The sequence below is a fragment of the Balaenoptera musculus genome, chromosome 16, assembly GCF_009873245.2.
Source record: "Balaenoptera musculus isolate JJ_BM4_2016_0621 chromosome 16, mBalMus1.pri.v3, whole genome shotgun sequence".
Lineage (NCBI taxonomy): Eukaryota > Metazoa > Chordata > Mammalia > Artiodactyla > Balaenopteridae > Balaenoptera > Balaenoptera musculus.
Genome location: NC_045800.1, coordinates 62,319,242 through 62,337,935, shown reverse-complemented (window position 1 = coordinate 62,337,935; position 18,694 = coordinate 62,319,242). Strand labels below are relative to the sequence as shown.

Below are 18,694 nucleotides of genomic sequence, written 5' to 3'. Positions count from 1 at the left end.
ATTAACAAAGACACAAAGGATCATCAACAAGCAGTGAAGCTGGCTAGGGCTTGGGGCAAGTCCAAGATAAGTGGAAGATCAAGTTAAAATATTAAGTTGGTTTCATCCTGGAAGATACTGACTGCTAGACTGAGGAATATGAACTAATTCAAAGGATGATGTGAAATGATGGGAGATTTTTAAGCAAGGGGAAGTCCTACTGTATATAAGCTATGGCTTAGAAAGGCTGATGTAGATCATAGGATCTATAGACACTGACATAAAAGTAATGTCTAGGTTATGTTTTATGAAAAGAACAAGCTATAGAACAACATGAATAATGTGATCCAGTTTGTGTAAAACAGTATGCATGGACAGCGACTCTCCGCAGTGTCTGCTCTGCTTACAACCTATTGGGGAGGAACACAGGGGGAGTCCGAGCAGGGGAAAGGGAGCCATTTAAGTTTCACTTTACCCATCTGGAAGGCTTTAATTTTATGAGAGAAAACAATATAAAAAGAAGAAGCTCAGCTATGAAAGGAAGATGGCAAACTGGAAGATGCTACAGGGATGCTGAGCTGCACGTTGTAGAATCTAACTACATCTCTCTCATCTTCCTTTCACCCAACTTCTCAAAAGAGTGGTCTGTCTCCAATTATTCTTAATCTCCTTTTTTTGCCCCACTATGAGCATAGGCTTTACAGTCAAACACAGCTAGGTCAAACCATAATTCTACCACTTACATGCACGTACTGATTACTACTGACCTTGGTATGACAAAGTATACCAAGTGTCCCTGAACAACTGTAACACTTGCCTGCTTTATGAACATTGTTTATATTTTTAAAAAATCTTACAGATAAGCTAAAAGAAAAAAATTACTTATTATCCAAAAATAACCACTGATAAGATGCTTATATATTCAGACTAACTGGTTTATTTCTCTCTTACTCTCTCTTCCCACTTTTGAGGGGAAAAAAGTAATGTATATTTACAAATTGTTCTGTAATCTGTTTTTATCACATAATACTCTATAGTGAATAAGACAAACCCCCTGCCTCCAAGAATCTTAGAGTCTATTTGAGAAAAAGAAGGATAACAAGAAGGAAAGACAGCATCCGGACACAAAAAGTTTTTATTTCACTTTTGTTCTTTAAAGATTTTTTTTTTTTCTGGGTAAACAATTCCAGCTTGACAGTTATTTTCTCTAGAAAACAGTCCGCTGTCTTTGGCTTCTGTTGTTGATATTGACAAGGTCCACTGTCCGGATAACTGTCAATCCTTTGTAGGTGACTTCTTTTATATTCTTTGTCTTCAGTGTTCTGCACTTCCATCCTGATTTATCCTGATACGGATTTCTCTTTATTTATTCTGCTTGTATTTATTCTTTTTTCTCTTGTCTTTGCTACTGCCTCAGTCCAAGCCCCTCTAATCTCTTCACATGGACATCTCATGTGACCCTACCTCTCCTTCATTAGGTCTCATCCATACGTGGAATTTGCTAGGCTTTTTCCTGCCACATGGCTTTTGCTCTGCATTTTCTTTTGCCTAGAATTTCCCACCACCCCTTTGCCTGAAAAATCCCACTCCTCCAGACCTCAATTCAGTTATCAATTCCTCAAAGAGGCTTTCCTTACCCTGCCCTCCCACAGTCTAAACTGCCATATTTTCTGTCTTTAAAAGAGCACCATTTTCCCCCTGCTTCACCTTTATCACACTTTGCAATGATATATATACGTGTTGTTAACATCTGTTTTCTCCATTAGTCTGTAAATTACATGGGGGTAATAACTGTGTCTGGCTTTACTGACCATTCTTGCTTTTTTTCCTTTGGCCATGCAGAGAGGTATGTGGGATCTTAGTTCCCCAACCAGGGATCGAACCTGAGCCCCTGCAGTAGAAGCGCAGAGTCTTAACCACTGGACCACCAGGGAAGTCCCTTTACTGACCATTCTATATTCACAGCTAGCACAGTGTCTGGCACACAGTGGGCATTTAATAAAGTTTTGTTGAATAAACAAATGACCAATGAAAATCAACATTCCTTTTACATGGCATATAACACTGCCTCTAGATCTGTACTTAGTATTTATTCCCTCTTCCTAACATGCTACTCCCTCAGCCTGCAAACTCCTTATTCAGTAAAGAAACCTCCTTTCTGAAGCCCTCCTTTACAAAATTTGCCCACACATGGGCAGAGTTTTGCTGCTCATTTATGTACCACTAGAATCTCAATCACAGCCCTCAACCTAGTGTATTCTAGTTACCAACATCTGCCTCCTCCATAAGATAGAAGCCCTAGGGTCTACTGCATCTCACATCCTGGGCATCTGAAAAGTGCCTGAGGGAAAAGGGCACTGGAAATGCCCTGCAGGGTGGAATAATTGATGGTGTCAGGTCTTTGAGGAGATAAGAAGGAATGGGGTCCCAGAATAAGTAAAGGGATTAGCCTCATCAGAGAAAACTTATGCAATTCTTCAGAAAGAGAGTGAAATTGAGTGGGGTGGGTGTGATGAAAACAGGTGGACTGTGAGGGAAAAAGGAAGGAAGCTGACTTGGCTTCATGTTCTCAGTATAATGTGAGGAAGCTATTCTTCTAAAGGGGCAAGGGTGGAGGCCTGTGACAGTAAGAAACAGAACAGAATAGCCACTGTGTTCAATGCTTAAGTCTTAGCAACAGCTGACTACTAAGTAATTTGAATGCAAATTCCCTACACAGTCAGGTTTTACAAAATCCAAGGATCTATCAGTAAGTGTAGCTACACTGTCCCAGCTCTGTTTCCAGAGGAAAAATTTGATCTAAGTGGTTCCATTCTTTTAAAGGTCAGGCACTTCACGGTCAAGCATTTTAAGGGAATCTTTCATCTAAAATATATGAAATCATACAAAGAAAGTTGACTGTGTTTTTATTATAACATGGCCTCTCCTCCATGCCTCTGCATTGAGCAGTGTCTCTTCACATAAAGAAACACAAATGACTGAATGTGCCTTAAAAATAGGGCCATGTCTTACTCATTTCTGTATCAATTTACATGGTCTTTCAAAATACCTTGCACAAAGGAGGCGTTCAAATAGTTTTAATATTGAATTAAATAAGAGGTGTACAAGTCCCTTAGACACTGCGATTTGGGGAGGGGACTTACAAAAACTTGTTTTTTTGTTGTCTGTTTTTTTAGGCTGCACCAAATGGCTTGCAGGATCTTAGTTCCTCGACCAGGGATTGAACATGGGCCCATGGCAGTGAAAGCGTGGAGTCCTAACCACTGGACCACCAGGGAATTCCCAGTAATGATATTAAGACACTTTTTTTCTCCAGTTTTATTGAGATGTAATTGACATACATCACACACACAAAAACTGATTCTATACCATTTCTTTCCTCCCTTACACTCAAAATTCACTTCCATTGGAATTGAGATAGAAGATAACTGAGATCATCAATTCAAATTGAGATAAGAGAAACCTTCCAAGAGATCCTCTAGGAAAGCAAATCAATTTGGGGGCCTGCCTAGAGACACAGATTTTTCCCTAGAGGGTTTTTTTGTTCAGTGTGAGTCCTTTTCTACCCTGCCCTAAAGAAAAAGACCACACAAAAACAAACTTCCAGTTCAAGTTGGGCTCCTCTGCTCACCAAAGGCCTTGCACAGACTAATAAATGGTACTAATATTGTAAAGGGCTCTGGATGCCTAGGCTAGCCTCAGAAATAGCCTGCGTTGCAGACTGAGAATTCCCAGTAGGGATCGAGGTGTGGTAATAAAAAAAATTAAAAATAGCAAACATTTTTAATGTATGTTCTGATGATGTTAGTATGTGCCAAGCACTGATCTAAGCATTTTATGTATATTAATTTAACCCTAATAATCCTATGACGTTTGTATAGTTATCATCCCTATTTTGCCTTGGTATTCACTAGATCTGCATTATGTCACTTTTGAAACTACCATCCTAATATGCCATCCTTCCTGCCTCCTATTATCCTGGAAAACATGAAGGAAGCACTGAGTTCCATAAAAACTAGATCGCTACTATCAATATCTACCATCCAAGTAATTCAATAATTATCAAACTAAAAGTCTGATACTTTTTCCTACAACAAATTCCTCTTGCAAGATATTAACTTACTATTTCAGAAAAAGAAAGAATTTACACACTCCTTACAATAATAAGACCTCAAAGAAAAGGAATCAAAACTACCTGAACTCCCAGGGATTCTTCTAGGCACCTCTCAATTAAAACAAAGAAGTATTCCAGAAGCATACCTGTTGGAGCCATCTTTCATACGGACTTTGGCGTAAAGAACATCCACCATGCCAGGATCATCATTCATGTATTCTATCCCTGCCACCTCTACTTCCAGGGGTTTGCCCCCGGAAATGTCACTGCAAAGGAAAAAACATTAGATTTTTTATAACTGTTTAAGTTAAGAGGGCTATTACATTTTGAAATATGGTTAATATACATAGTCAAATATTACAAAAATGAAGTTGTTGTGGTTTTAACTAACATGATTTAACCGTCCCTTCTAATTTCAAAACTGATACATGTTTAATGAACACAAACTAGAACCACAAGTATTTCCAAAGTCACACTATATCTATCCCAATACCAGTTTATTAGCATGTCTAAGAAATGTCTCAGAAAAGGCCTAGTGATGACAGTTCTGATCGACGAAGACATTTACTGTGTTGCCCATCTCTCCGGTTTTACCTTATTATTTCTACAAATTGCAGACAGTACTTCACTCATATAACAACAGTGAAGGTGTAAACTGGTATCACATCTTTAAGAGCAATATGGCAATATTTATAAAAAGCCTTCAAGAATAGAAAAACTTTGCCCAAGCAATTCTATTTCTAGGAGCCAAACCCAAGGAAATAATTATAAATTCAGGTACATATCCAACCACAGCCAATAAAGGAAAGTTCTTTCAGAAGAATTCCAACTGATAAATGTAGAGGTAATGACGGAATTAGAATATCACCATTTTGCAACTCCTGATGAAATATTTAATCAATTCCATTATTCGTGCAAAAGATGGGGATAAAAAATTTAATATATATACATATTTATATGCTTGTACATACATAAAATCTCTGAAAGGATATAGTACAAAGAAACTGCTAAAATCTGTTGCCTTTAGAGAGGAGATCAGGGTGCTTAGTGGGATAACAGTAGGAAGGAAACTCTTCACTGCATATCCTTTGTACTTTAAAATTTTTGAACCATGTAAAGTATTATTCGTTAAAAAGTTAAAATAAAAAATATATGCAAAAGAAGCCAAACACAGAAAGTGTATATACTGCACATATATGCAAAAGAAGCCAAACGCAAAAGTATATATACTGAATGATTCTATTTATATGACATTAGAGAACAAGCACATTTAATCTGTGGTAACAGAAATCAGAACAGCAGTTACTTTTAGGAGAAGTGAATTTACTGGAAAAGAGCATGAAGGAACTTCCTAGGGTGATGGCAATGTTCTACATTTTGATTTGGGTGAAGTTACATGGGTGTACACATTTATTAAAATTCATCAACTACACTTAACATCTGTGCATTTTACTGTAAGTAAATTATACCTCAAAGAAAAAAAATACATATATGCAAACAAAAAAGCGTGGGAGTACATGCCCCAAAGTGTTAATAGTAATTATCTTCAGGTAATATTACAAGTTACATCTTGTTTATCTGCAATTTTTTTTTTTTTTGGACGCACTGCTCGCCTTGCGGGATCTTAGTTCCCCAACAAGGGACCGAAACCGTGCCCTTGGCAGTGAAAGCATGGAGTCCTAATGATTGGACAGCCAGGGAATTCCTGTTTATCTGCAAATTTTGGCTTTTCTAAAGCTAACATGTATTTCTTTTATGTTAAGTAAGACCCACCATCCTGCTTTCTTCCCAGGCCCCTTAAACAGACTTATGCTTCAACTAGTAAAGGCCTTGCTGTGCCAACCTGAAACCCAGCTAAAAATCAGCTCACCAAACAGCCTTCTCCAAGCCCCATAAGGCCAGGGACCCTATCCATCTTTTCTACTCCTATATCCCCAGCACCTGGGACAGTGCCTTATATAAAATGGGTACTCCATAAATCTCTGATAAACATTGATTGGATGTACCACTATAAAGGGAGAAGATGTCCTGAACAATTTTGAGAACGTGGACACACGCCTATATTGTCATTGAATAAAATGTGGTACTGGCTCAAAGACAAGAGACTGTTAGGATTAATCAAAAAATAATTCCAAATAAGGCAAAACAAAAAAGTTTTCTTGATATTTAATTGAGGCCCAGGGAGATCCTTTTATAGCCTAGGAATCCTAATGGTAAAGATTCCCTTAAAACACCAAGGCCATTATTATTGCACAAGACCAGAATTTTTTAAGAAACTAAATAACTCAACTATTTTAGACAGGTACTTGAATGAGAAAAATTATGACCTCGATCATAAGTATCCCTATAACCACCTCCAATAAGTGGGATATTCCAAAACACAAATCAAGCTCTGAATTATTATCTGATTGAAGTCTTTAGCTTCAATCAACAATACAAACTTCCCTGGTGGTGCAGTGGTTAAGAATCCGCCTGCCAATGCAGGCGACACAGGTTCGAGCCCTGGTCCGGGAAGATCCCACATGCCGCGGACCAACTAAGCCCATGTGCCACAACTACTCAGCCCATGTGCCACAACTACTGAAGCCCGTGCGCCTAGAGCCTGTGCTCTGCAACAAGAGAGGCCACCGCAATGAGAAGCCTGCGCACTGCAACCAAAAACACCCCCGCTTGCCGTAACTAAAGAAAGCCCGCGCACAGCAACGAAGACCCAATGCAGAAATAAATAAATAAATAGATAGATAGATAGCCAGCCAATACAGTGTATCTCCATTTCTAGTTATAGCCAAAGAATTCAATATGAAAGACTGCCATTAAATCCTATCAAAGGGCAGTCAACAAAACTTTTGGGAAAAAAAAAATTAATACTAAATGTACATTCCTCTATGATTTTTCAGCTCTAACCTTGCATAGTTAGATCACCAGAAAACACCATACCACTGGTTTAGTTTCCCACTAAAATGTTTTTACTGGGTTATATTTAATGTTACACCCTCAATTTCCAGGGGTCAATACAAGAAAGAGCAACGTGAACAATGTTTTTATATCTTCTGCCAAACTCCTGTTGAAGACATGGCTCAAAAATTATGTTCCTTTTTATCAGATAAGAACTATAATAATTGGTGTTTTCCTTTCTGGAATTTAGTTCCTGTGTGTGTGTGTGTGTGTGTGTGTGTGTGTGTGTGTGTCTGTGTGTGTGTGTGTGTGTGTGTGTCTGTGTGTGTGTGTGTGTCTGTGTGTGTGTCTGTGTGTTTTGGGCCACACTGCCCAGCTTGCAGGATCTTAGTTCCCCCACCAGGGATCAAACCTAGAGCCCCGGCAGTGAAAACGCCGAGTCCTAACCACTGGACTGTCAGGAATTTCCATAGTTCAAGTATACTGATGCTTGAAAACACCACTAAATGTTAAACTTCTAGTACAATTATTATCTCACCTCGGTTTTTAGACAGAATTTTCTTCCCATTCCATCTTCATGGTTTCTAATCTGTCTGACTTTAACATTTCTTTTGTATATATGTCCTCACTCTAAACTACCTCAAACCACTGGAATTAGATGCAGCACCAAAAACAAAACAATGAAACAGATTCAAAGTCTGCCTTACAAGTAGAAACAAACTCTTCCAACCTATCCCTAGGATTCATCAAGAGGGAGAATTAAAGAGCAGGAGAGAATCCAATGGTTTGCCTGATAAATGCTCTTTGTCTTGGTGACCAAACTATGCCACCTGGGATACCACTGAGCACACTCTTCAATGGAGAGACATCTGAGGCAATAATTAGGGACATTTGTCCATGGGTATTTTTCCTCTTCTTCTCTCCTCATTCTTGTTCCTTTTTAACTTCTTATTTGGTTTTACTGCAGGCCTACTGGGAACACTTAGGTATGAGTAGAGTGTTACGGGAGCTAAAGAAGAGCTGCACCTTTGTCAGACTATATACTCAGAGACATGGCACTGTTTGTGTTCGACATATCACAAAGAAGAGTCACAAGGGACACATTTAGTGCTTCAGCACGTACTGAACATCATGAATAATTCATTTGAAATCTACACAGCTACATGAGCCTTTAGCCTAAGAAACGAAATCAAAGTTCTATTTCTGGTCAGGTGACATCCCTTAAACTCAAATACCACCCCCAAATTTAAAACGAATATTCAACCACCCATTTCTTTAAAATATCTGTGTATCACCACAATTTTAATTAAACACCAATATAGCCACATTTAATACCTCAATTTAAAAAGCCATTAAATTAAGCTACAGCATGTTATATAGTAGACTATTCATTTCCAATGTTTTCCACCTTTATATTTTAATTTGCAATCTTTACATCATAAAAGGTTCAGGTTAGAAATGCAATTATTTATTGACATTTTTTTCTAAGCATACCAAGTACAAAGACTGAGATGGAAGATGAAGAATAAGGAAGACAAAGAGGTTAGGTGATACATTTTACACCAGGGCTTTATTATAAGTATCCTTCTTTTTTTTTTTTTAGGAGGCTTTTCTTCCTTTTAGGAAAACAAGGTGCTTCTGGACAATACAAACAACCAATTCTGATTCTCACCCCCCTAGCCAATCAGGTAGATTAATTTTGCACTATATACTTTTAAAACAAGTGTGTATAACAGAGGGAAGGTGAGAGAAGAAGGCTGGAGAGGCCTGCTTTACTTGCTGGTTTCAAACCTTTCCAGCTTTTTGAAAAGAGCAACTTTAAAAAATTTTTGCCTGCATTGCAGATTTTTGGCAGGGTAACGTGTCCTATTTCAAAAGCTTTGCTGAATTTGAAAAACTACAATTACTGTTTTCATCCTGTCATGTCAAAAATTCTTAGGAACTATTAAGGCTGCTCTTCATTCCCTATGCACACCAACTCTGACACGCTTAAAGGGTTCAGATTTGGCATTTAGTCACAAAAGACACCAAGAGACATAAAAGGGAGGAACTCAACTAAATCCTCACATAGCTCAGGATAAGTCTTCAGTGATTAAAATCCTGTGACCTGATTTTCATAAGGTAAAAAACCAAATACTTCTCTAAACAATTATTTTATCCGCCTTTAATTTTTTTGTTAGCAGGATTATCCTAATGGCAGCCAAAAAATGCAGCTGCTTTCAGTTTTGTTTAGCAAAAAGTAATCTGGGAAGTTAAAGTACCAGAAGTGATTTTTAAACAAGGTAAAATTGCTCTGCTTTGTAAGGTAAAGCATAAAATTTTATTTTATGCAAGGAAAACTGTAAATATCTAATTACAAACACCAAATTATTTTGAATTTTAGGTAAGATAGAAAACAGTTGCCCATCACTATGCAAAGAACAAGACAAAGAAGTATTCTTTGCTGTTTGAAATTCAGAAAGATTAGGCAGCTGCAAACACGATCAGCTTACGATTTTGCTCAAGAAAAATATTTTGTCTTCAAAACAATTAATGGAAAAAAAAGAACTGGCCCACAAATAAGTCTTTGTATTATAGTTTCATATACAACATAGCTCGAGAAAAAATTTAAATCCTTTTACCTTGTTTTACCCAATGAACCAGGTAACCCACTTCTACAAGGCCATGTCAGAATAGCATAGGACCTGTATTTTACAATTGAATAAAAATAAAACTATTCAAGTGAGTTAATTTTCAAGTTCCTCTTGTTTTGCTTCAATCTGAAGTAAAAGGAGCAAAGGAAGGGGGGCCCAGAAGAGATGATCCTTTGAAACAGAGCTGTTAGGTCAGATGTATATGCAAATTAAAATCTTACAGTAAAAAGAATAACAACTCTGCCGTCAGAACAGCAATGTTTTCCCTGAGCCAAAACCGACTGCTTGGACAGTTTTTGGTATCCTTACTGACTCAAACAAAATTACCTTTATTAAAAAAAAGAAAATTAAAGACTGCATTTCTGAAATACAATGAAGACTCTCCTAGGGAATCATGTTATAATGTCTGAGTTACTATGGTAAGCACAATAACGGCCCTCCAAAGATGCCCATGTTCTACTCTTCGGAATTTTTAAATATACTACCTTACATGGCAAAGAGGGTTTTGCAGATGTGATTAAGGCTAAAGAGTTTAAGGTGGGGAGATTACTCTGGATTATCTGGGTGGGCTCAATTAAATCACACACATCCTTAAAAGCAGAGAACCTGTCCCTGCTGTGGCCAGAGAGAGAGATGTAACAGACTGAGGGTCAAACAGATGCAACATTGCTAGTTTTGAAGATGGAGGAAGGAGGCTACTAGCCAAGTACTGTGGGTGGCCTCTAAATCAGGACTTTAAAGACAAGGAAATAGATTCTTCCCTAGAGCCTCCAGAAAGGAACACATCCCTGCCAGTAACTTGATTTTAGCCCAGTGAAACCGCTATCAGATTTCTGCCCCACAGAACTGTAAGATTATAAATTTGTGTTGTTTTAAGCCACCAAGGTTGTAGTAATGTGTTACAGCAGCACAGAAAACTAATATGGTAGCCTACACTCTTCTATAGATAATGAAGAGAATTTCCTTTTTGAGAAAAGAATGGGATGTCCTTGTTAAAGAACAAAATTTGCCAACTGAACTGGTAAAATTTAAGGTAGAGCCTTTCCACACAAATCTGTAAATATATGCTTTAAATCCATTTTAAACCTTTTAGACAATAATCCAATGTTAAGTGTTACAAATGGGTGAGTCAACAAATTTTGTTCCCATGTCACCCAGCTCCCTAGTCCAAAAACAAGTCTGTGATACCAGAAAGAAGCCAGTACAGGGTGACCACCCTTCCCCACTCCTGTGGATTACTCACTCAATGAATTCCTCTTTACACTGCTGTAGCATCTCACATGTCTGCTGGATCTCTTGCTCACTCAAAAGCACCAACATCCCAATAGTTAGGTGAAGCTTTTTAGGATTCTGGAAAATGCTGCTATCAACCCCGTGATCCTATTATCAAAGGGAGAAAAACAAGAAACTCAGCCCATACAAAAGTACATGGTAGGAACAGAATTGAGTGCAGAGAAATAAACCCACACATCCATGACCAACTGATTTTCAACCAGGCTGCCAGGACAATTTAATGGGGAAAGAAGAGTCTCTTCAACAAATGATTTTGGGACAACTGAATATCTACATGCAAGAGAATGATTTGAACCCATACCGTATACTATATACAAAACCTATGTCAAAATGGATCAATGATATAAGAGCTAAAACCATAAAATCATAAAACTCTTAGAAGAAAAAGAGAGGAAAATCTCCATGACCTTGGATTTGGCAATGGATTCTTAGATATGACACCAATAGTATGGCAACAAAAGAAAAATCAGATAAATTAGACTTCAAACTTTAAAACTTTTGTGTATCAAAGGACTACCAAGAAAGTGAAAAAGACACTATCACAACACTGTTAATCAACTATACTCCAATATAAAGTAAAAAGTTAAAAAAAAAAATCAAGTGAAAAAGACAACCTACAGAATGGGAAAAATATTTGCAAACCATATATCTGACAAGGGTCATATAGTATCTATAATATATAAAGAACACTTACAAAGCTCAACAACTAAAAGACAACTCAATTTAAAAAAAGAAAAAGGGATTTCTCTGGTGGCACAGTGGTTAAGAATCTGCCTGCCAATGCAGGGGACACGGGTTCGAGCCCTGGTCTGGGAAGATCCCACATGCTGCGGAGCAACTAAGCCCATGCACCACAACTACTGAGCCTGTGCTCTAGAGCCCGCGAGCCACAACTACTGAGCCCACATGCCGCAACTACTGAAGCCTACACGCCTAGAGCCCGAGCTCCGAAACAAGAGAAGCTACCACAATGAGAAGCCCACACACCACAACAAAGAGAAGCCCCCGCTCGCCACAACTAGAGAAAGCTTGCACACAGCAACGTAGACCCATCAACGAAGACCCAACGCAGCCAAAAATAAATTAATTAATTTTTTTAAAAAAAGAAAAAGAAAAAGGACTTGAGTAGATATTTCTCCAAAGAAGAAATACAAATGGCCAACAAGCACATGAAGATGTTCAATTTCTTCAGTCATTAAGAGAAATGCAAATCAAAGCCACAATGAGGTACCATTGCACACCGATCAGGCTGCCTATAATCAAAAAAGTGGAAAACAAGTGCTGGCAAGTATGTGCTTCATGGGTATGGGATTCCCCTTTGGGGTGATGAAAACATCTGGAATGATACAGAGTTGGTAGTTACACAACACTGCTAATGCACAAAAGGCCACTGAATCATTCATTTTAAAATGGTTAATTTTATGTTAGGCGAATTTCACTTCAATAAAGAAATATTTTTTTAAAAAATGAACTGGTAGCCTGACAAAATGTTATGCCCAGGAAAACAGAATGCTACCTAATTATAGGTTCTAAGAATAGCTTTAGTTCCTCATCAGCTTTATTAGTTCCAGAGCAACTGGACCTCTTATGGGCTTCCCCAAAGATAATATACTCTTTATAAAAAACAGTTTCTATCTTAGCAGACACTGCAGTATTTTCAGGTAAAATATTTTGTGTTCAGAACTGTCCCAGGCTTCCCTGGTGGCGCAGTGGTTGAGAATCCGCCTGCCAATGCAGGGGACACGGGTTCGAGCTCTGGTCCGGGAAGATCCCACATGCCGCGGAGCAACTAAGCCCATGCGCCACAACTACTTAGCCTGCCCTCTAGAGCCCGCGCGCCTAGAACCTGTACTCCGCAATGAGAAGCCACCACAATGAGAAGCCAGAGCACCTCAACAAAGAGTAGCCCCCTCTCGCCACAACTAGAGAAAGCCCGCGTGCAGCAATGCAGAAAGAGAGAGAGAGAGAAAGAAAGAAAGAAAAAGAAAGACAGAAAAAAAGAAAAAGAAAGAAAGAAAGAAACTAACTTATTAAAAAAAGAATAAACTGTCCCAAGCAAAGATGAGTAAAAAATGAATTTGGAGAGATATCCAGACACTGGAGTTGCCACATCAAATATGGTCATCCTTTTCTAGCATAATCATTCCTTGCACTTTAAAACTTCTGTCTCCCCCACTTTTAAACTGACAAGAAATTCACTTAGTACACAATTAACCATTTTAGAGTGTACAAAATTTAATGGTATTTAGTGTATTCACAATGTTGTACAACCACCATCTCTCTTTAGTTTGAAAACTTTTTCAGCACCCCATAAAAACACTTCATCCTTATTAAATAATCACTCTCTATTTCCCATTGCTCATCCCCTGGTAACCTCTAGTTTGCTTTCTGTCTCTTCAGATTTGCCTATAATGGATATGGCAAATAAAACGAATCATACCATATATGACCTTTGTGTCTGGCTTCTTTCACTTAGCATGTTTTCAAACTTCATTCAAGTTGCAGCATATATCAGTACTTCATCCTTTTTCATGGCTCAATAATATTCCACTGTATGCATATAACACAGTTTGTTTATCCATTTATCCCTTGATGGTCATTTGGATTGATTCCATCTTTTGGCTATTATTAATAATGCAGCTTTAAAAAACATTTGTGTAGGGCTTCCCTGGTGGCGCAGTGGTTGAGAATCTGCCTGCCAATGCAGGGGACACGGGTTTGAGCCCTGGTCTGGGAAGATCCCACATGCTGCGGAGCAACTGGGCCCGTGAGCCACAACTACTGAGCCTGCGTGTCTGGAGCCTGTGCTCCGCAACAAGAGAGGCCGCGATAGTGAGAGGCCTGCGCACTGCGATGAAGAGTGTCCCCCGCTCGCCGCAACTAAAGAAAGCCCTCGCACAGAAAAGAAGACCCAACACAGCCATAAATAAATAAATAAATAAATAAATAAATAGATTAAAAAACAAAAAACATTTGTGTACAAGTTTCCATGTTGACATATGTTTTCAACTCTTTTGGATATATACTAAGGAGTGGAATTGCTGGGTCCTATGATGACTCTATGTTTAACTTACTGAGGAACCACCAAACTGTTTTCCACAGGAACTGAACCATTTTACATTCCAAGGAGCAATGTACGAGGGTTCCTATTTCTCTACTCTTTCACCAACACTTAATATTTTCCTTTTTAAATTTTACTATAGTCATCCTAGTAGGTGTAAAGTGTTATCACATTGTGGTTTTGTTTGCTTCTCACTATTGACCAATGATGCTGAACATCTTTTCATGTCCCTGTTGGACATTTGTACCTCCCCTTTGGAGAAATGTCTATAAATCCTTTGCCCATTTTCTGTCTTTTTATTGTTGAGTTATAAGGATTCTTTATATATTCTGATAGTAGTCCCATATCAGATCATGAATCCCTTTTGAAGATAATTAGGTCTCAAATTTCATTAAACTCATTTTGCAAATGAAGACAAGAAAAAAAAAAGTTGTGAATCTTATCCTCTAACAGGAGCAAAGCAGGAATTCTTCTATCTCTGAATTGCAAGTTCTTATCCCATAATCTGATCCCTGGACTAATAAACCACCCCAAAGGCAGAAAAATGTATTTATCAAATGCAGATAGCTTATATCCTGCTCATGGTTTGCCTAAGACTGCCTGATTTTTGCCTTGGCAAGAGGAATTAATAGATTATTCATTTTCTGAGTGTTAATGGAGCTTGAGCTATTTTTACAGCTGATGAAGAGTTTTATAATTCTACACATCAACCCAAACTTCCTCATTTAATGAAAGTGATTTTAAGGAACAATCAACTTTAAGTGTGTCAAGGAAGGCTAAGTGCAATGCTTATCACCCCAGCTGCTGTAACCCATGGCAGAATCTGTCACTTTAGAAAGGCATGCAAAGCCCCCCAAATGATTCCAATATGCACAACCCCATCCCAAACTACAGTTGAGAATTGCTCCCCTAATAATACAAGCTAATATTTCTTGAGCCTTACTCTGCCCCAGGCATTTCTTATGAACTTTTTATACACAAACACCCTATGAGCAAAGTATTGGGTTGGCCAAAAAGTTTTTCCATAAGATCTTACGGAAAAAACCAAATGAACTTTTTGGCCAACCCAATAGTATTATCCCCATTTTACAGACGAGGAAACTGAGGCACAGAGAAATAAAGCCACTTTCCCAAAGTAACACTGTTAGGAAGGGATGAAGTTAAAATTCAAACCCAGGTAGTCAGGTCCCAAAGCCTACACTTTTGATCAATATTACTCTGCCTCTCTAGTAATAGTTTGCCCAAAGGACTATGGAACAATGAGGCCATAACCCAGAGGCAAGGCATTATACATTTCAACAAAACTCACACAATAGTCTGATCACCAGACTAGTCCTGAAAATAAGGCAAATCTCATAATTCCATGAAAAGTAGTTTTAATCCTTGTCTTTTCTGAGATACGAGCATCAAAAGCATAAGCATAAGCCATGAAGAAGAAAAAAAGGATTAACTGAACTTGATCAAAGTTAAAAACTTGTGCTTCAAAAGATACATTAGGGGGCTTCCCTGGTGGAGCAGTGGTTGGGAATTCACCTGCCGGTGCAGGGGACACGGGTTCAAGTCCTGGTCCGGGAAGATCCCACATGCCGCGAGCAACTGGGCTGGTGCTCCACAACTACTGAGCCTGCGCTCTAGAGCCCGGGTGCCAAAATTACTGAGCCAGCAGGCCACAATTACTGAGCCCGCTCGCCCAGAGGCTGCGCTCTGCAACAAGAGAAGCCACCACAATGAGACGCACGTGCACCACAAGGAAGACGCAACAAAGCCAAAAATAAATAAATAAAAGAAATAAATTTATAAAAAAAAAAAAAAGATACATTAGGAAAGTGAGAAGACAAGCCACAGAGAAAAAATTATTTGGGAGAAAAATATTTGCAAATCATATATCTGATAAATTTAAATATTTTTAAATTTTTAAAAATTCAATAATAAAATGATACACAATCCAATTTAAAAATAAGCAGAGTATCTGAATAGACATCTCACCAAAGAAGATATACTAATGGCTAATAAACATATGAAAAGATGCTGAACATCATTAGTCTTTTAGGAAATGCAAATCAACACCAAAATGAGGCATCACTTCACACTCACTAGAATGACTATAATCAAAAAGACAGACAGTAACAAGCACTGGTGAGGATATGGAGAAACTGAACTGCTGAATACATTGCTGGGAGGAATGTAAAATGGTACAGCCCCTTTGGAAAACAGTTTGGCAGTTCCTCAAAAAGTTAAACATGAATTTTCAGTACAACCCAGACGTTTCATTCCTAGGACTCTACTCAAGAGAAATGAAGATGTAGGTCCACATAAAAACTTGTAAGTGAATGTCACAGCAGTATTATTTATAAGAACCAAAAAGTGGAAGTAATCCAAATGTCTATCAACTGGTGAAGGGATAAACAAAATTTAGTACAGTCATACAACGAAATACTACTGGGCAACATACACATGTAATAATATGAATAAACTACAAAAACAATAACTAAGTAAAAGAAGCCAGATGCAAAAACTACATATTATATGATTCCATTTATGTGAAATATTCAGAAGAGGCAGATCTGTACAGACTGAGACAGATGGTTGCCTGGGGTTAGGGCTGGGTCTGCAAATAGGCATAAGGGACATTTCTGGAGTGACAGAAATGTTCTAGAAATACATTTAGATTATGGTTATGATTGCACAACTCCATAAATTTACTAAAAATGATTGAATTGTACACTTGAAATGGGTGGGTTTTTTGGTATGTAAACTGTACCTCAATAAAGCTGTTAAATATAAAAATGTGTATGCCTTTTCTTTTTAAGAGCATCTTAGCAATCCTGAAACAAGTTTTCACCTATAACTCAACCTGTTGAGAGCTATCCTCATGGAATAGTTTACTTGACCTCTGATCAACTCTTATTTGACCTTTCATATTTGATGACTTCCCAAAGGTCTTTCAACATATAATGTTAAAAACACCATGTAGATACAGAAATCTTTGTGGATGGCAAAGCTGTCATCTCAAACCACTGAGGCAAATATGATTTTTGTTAATAAATGATACTGGGGCAACTGGACAGCCATTTGGAAAAAGAATAAAATTATAATCATTTCATTACACCACACACAAGAATAAACTCCAAATTAAAGACTGAAACGTAAAAAAACAAACTATACAAGAAAACAACATGGGTAAATTCCTCTTTAACCTGAATGTAGAAAAAGGCTGTCAAACTAAGACTAGAAATCCAGATGCAATAAGACCACTAAATTTGATTACTTAAAAAGAGAAAACTTTTACATGGCAAAAAATATAAGCAAAGTTAAAAGACAAACAATACACTAGAAGAAAATATTTGCAACATATATCACAGATAAAGGGTTAATATCTCTAATATATAAAGAACTTTTAAAAATCAAAGGAAAATGACTAAAAATGCTACTGAGCAATAGACAAAAGACATAAAGAGACACTTCACAAAAATAAAAATGACTCAAACATGGGAAAATGCACACGGTTATTATGTAAAAAAATTCCAACTCTCAGGAAATATATATTGAGGTGTTAGGGGTAAAGGGTCATGACATATGCAATGCACTTTAAAGTAGTTCAGAAAGAATGAAAAAAGAGAAAGAGAGAATGATAAAACAAAGTAAAATATTAACAACAAGTGAATCTGAGTAGAGTACTATCCTTAGTCCTATAACTTTTCTGTGAGTTTAAAATTATTAGTATCCTACTGTTACTATAACAAATTACCACAAACTTAGTGGTTTAAACCAACATAAATTTATTATCTTACTATCTAGAAAAAAGAAGCTCTAGAACTTTTCTTCCCTTACCTTTTTCTTTGGGAGCCTACCACTTCAGTCAACTTGAGTTCCCTGGCCACAAAAATAGTAAATACTGGGAAACAAAACAGAGAGAACACAAAAAAAGAGCAAGGAAAGGAACCCACGGGATACCTAAAGGTAACATAAACTGAAGTCTTTGGGGGAATTCTGAGTCATAAGAGTTCAAACAGGCTTTAACTGTATTGTAGATTATACAATGCATATGAAACCCTATTGGACAGTCTTTTAATAAATGGAGAAACACCCTAAATTTTACCCTGCCTAGGAATGCCATCTACCAAGAAAAGCTTTTCTCTTACTGAACTATCTAAATTTAATGTGGAACCAAACAATCTTCAAGGCAATGGCATAGATCTCTAGAGCCACTATTTTTCTTTGCTTGGAATATATCATATTTCTACCCACAAGCTTCTTCACTGAAATGAATACAGGCCAACAACAAATTCTTTTCTCCAGGGGTTTAATTACACTGGGCCCTGCTCCAAGTTCACCATTACTCGGAGCCTGAACTATTTTACTTCGTTAGGTTGGCCACCCAGGCTGGCGCCTGAAAATTCTAACGGTGGTGACCTTCCACCCAGCAAGCAGAAGCAAAGGGTGAAGTAACAGGAATTCCCTAGGGTGGTTCTATCTAGACTGGGGGGTTCGGTTCTTTATGGCTAAGTCACATCTATGAGTCTCAGTTTCTTTATTTGTTAAATAAGACCTCATCTAAGGAAAAAAATGCATGCAAAAGCTACCTCCACAGAAAGCTTATGTGCAGGCCTAAGCCCCAGTTCAGAGTTCAAAGTCGAGTTCTAACTCAGCAGTCCCAGGTGCAAGACCTTAACCCTCTCATTCAAACTGCAGCTCCATGATTTATCAGCAGTCACCACA

The 18,694-nt window shown here is 37.9% G+C and overlaps 1 protein-coding gene and 1 non-coding gene across 6 annotated transcripts in view; both read right to left on the bottom strand.

Annotated features, from left to right (window-relative positions):
- ASCC1 (activating signal cointegrator 1 complex subunit 1) overlaps positions 1-18,694 on the bottom strand; it is a 181,940-nt gene that overhangs the window by 45,677 nt on the left and 117,569 nt on the right. For all 5 annotated transcript variants that reach the window (XM_036828958.1, XM_036828957.1, XM_036828961.1 and 2 more), the window contains 2 exons: positions 10,865-11,001; positions 4,240-4,359 (listed from right to left, as the gene is read on the bottom strand). In XM_036828958.1, the coding sequence (XP_036684853.1) occupies positions 4,240-4,359; positions 10,865-11,001 (257 nt within the window). The remainder of the gene's footprint in view (positions 1-4,239; positions 4,360-10,864; positions 11,002-18,694) is intronic.
- On the bottom strand, positions 1,842-1,913 carry TRNAR-UCU. Its single transcript has one exon. It is a non-coding gene; the product is annotated as a tRNA-Arg (tRNA).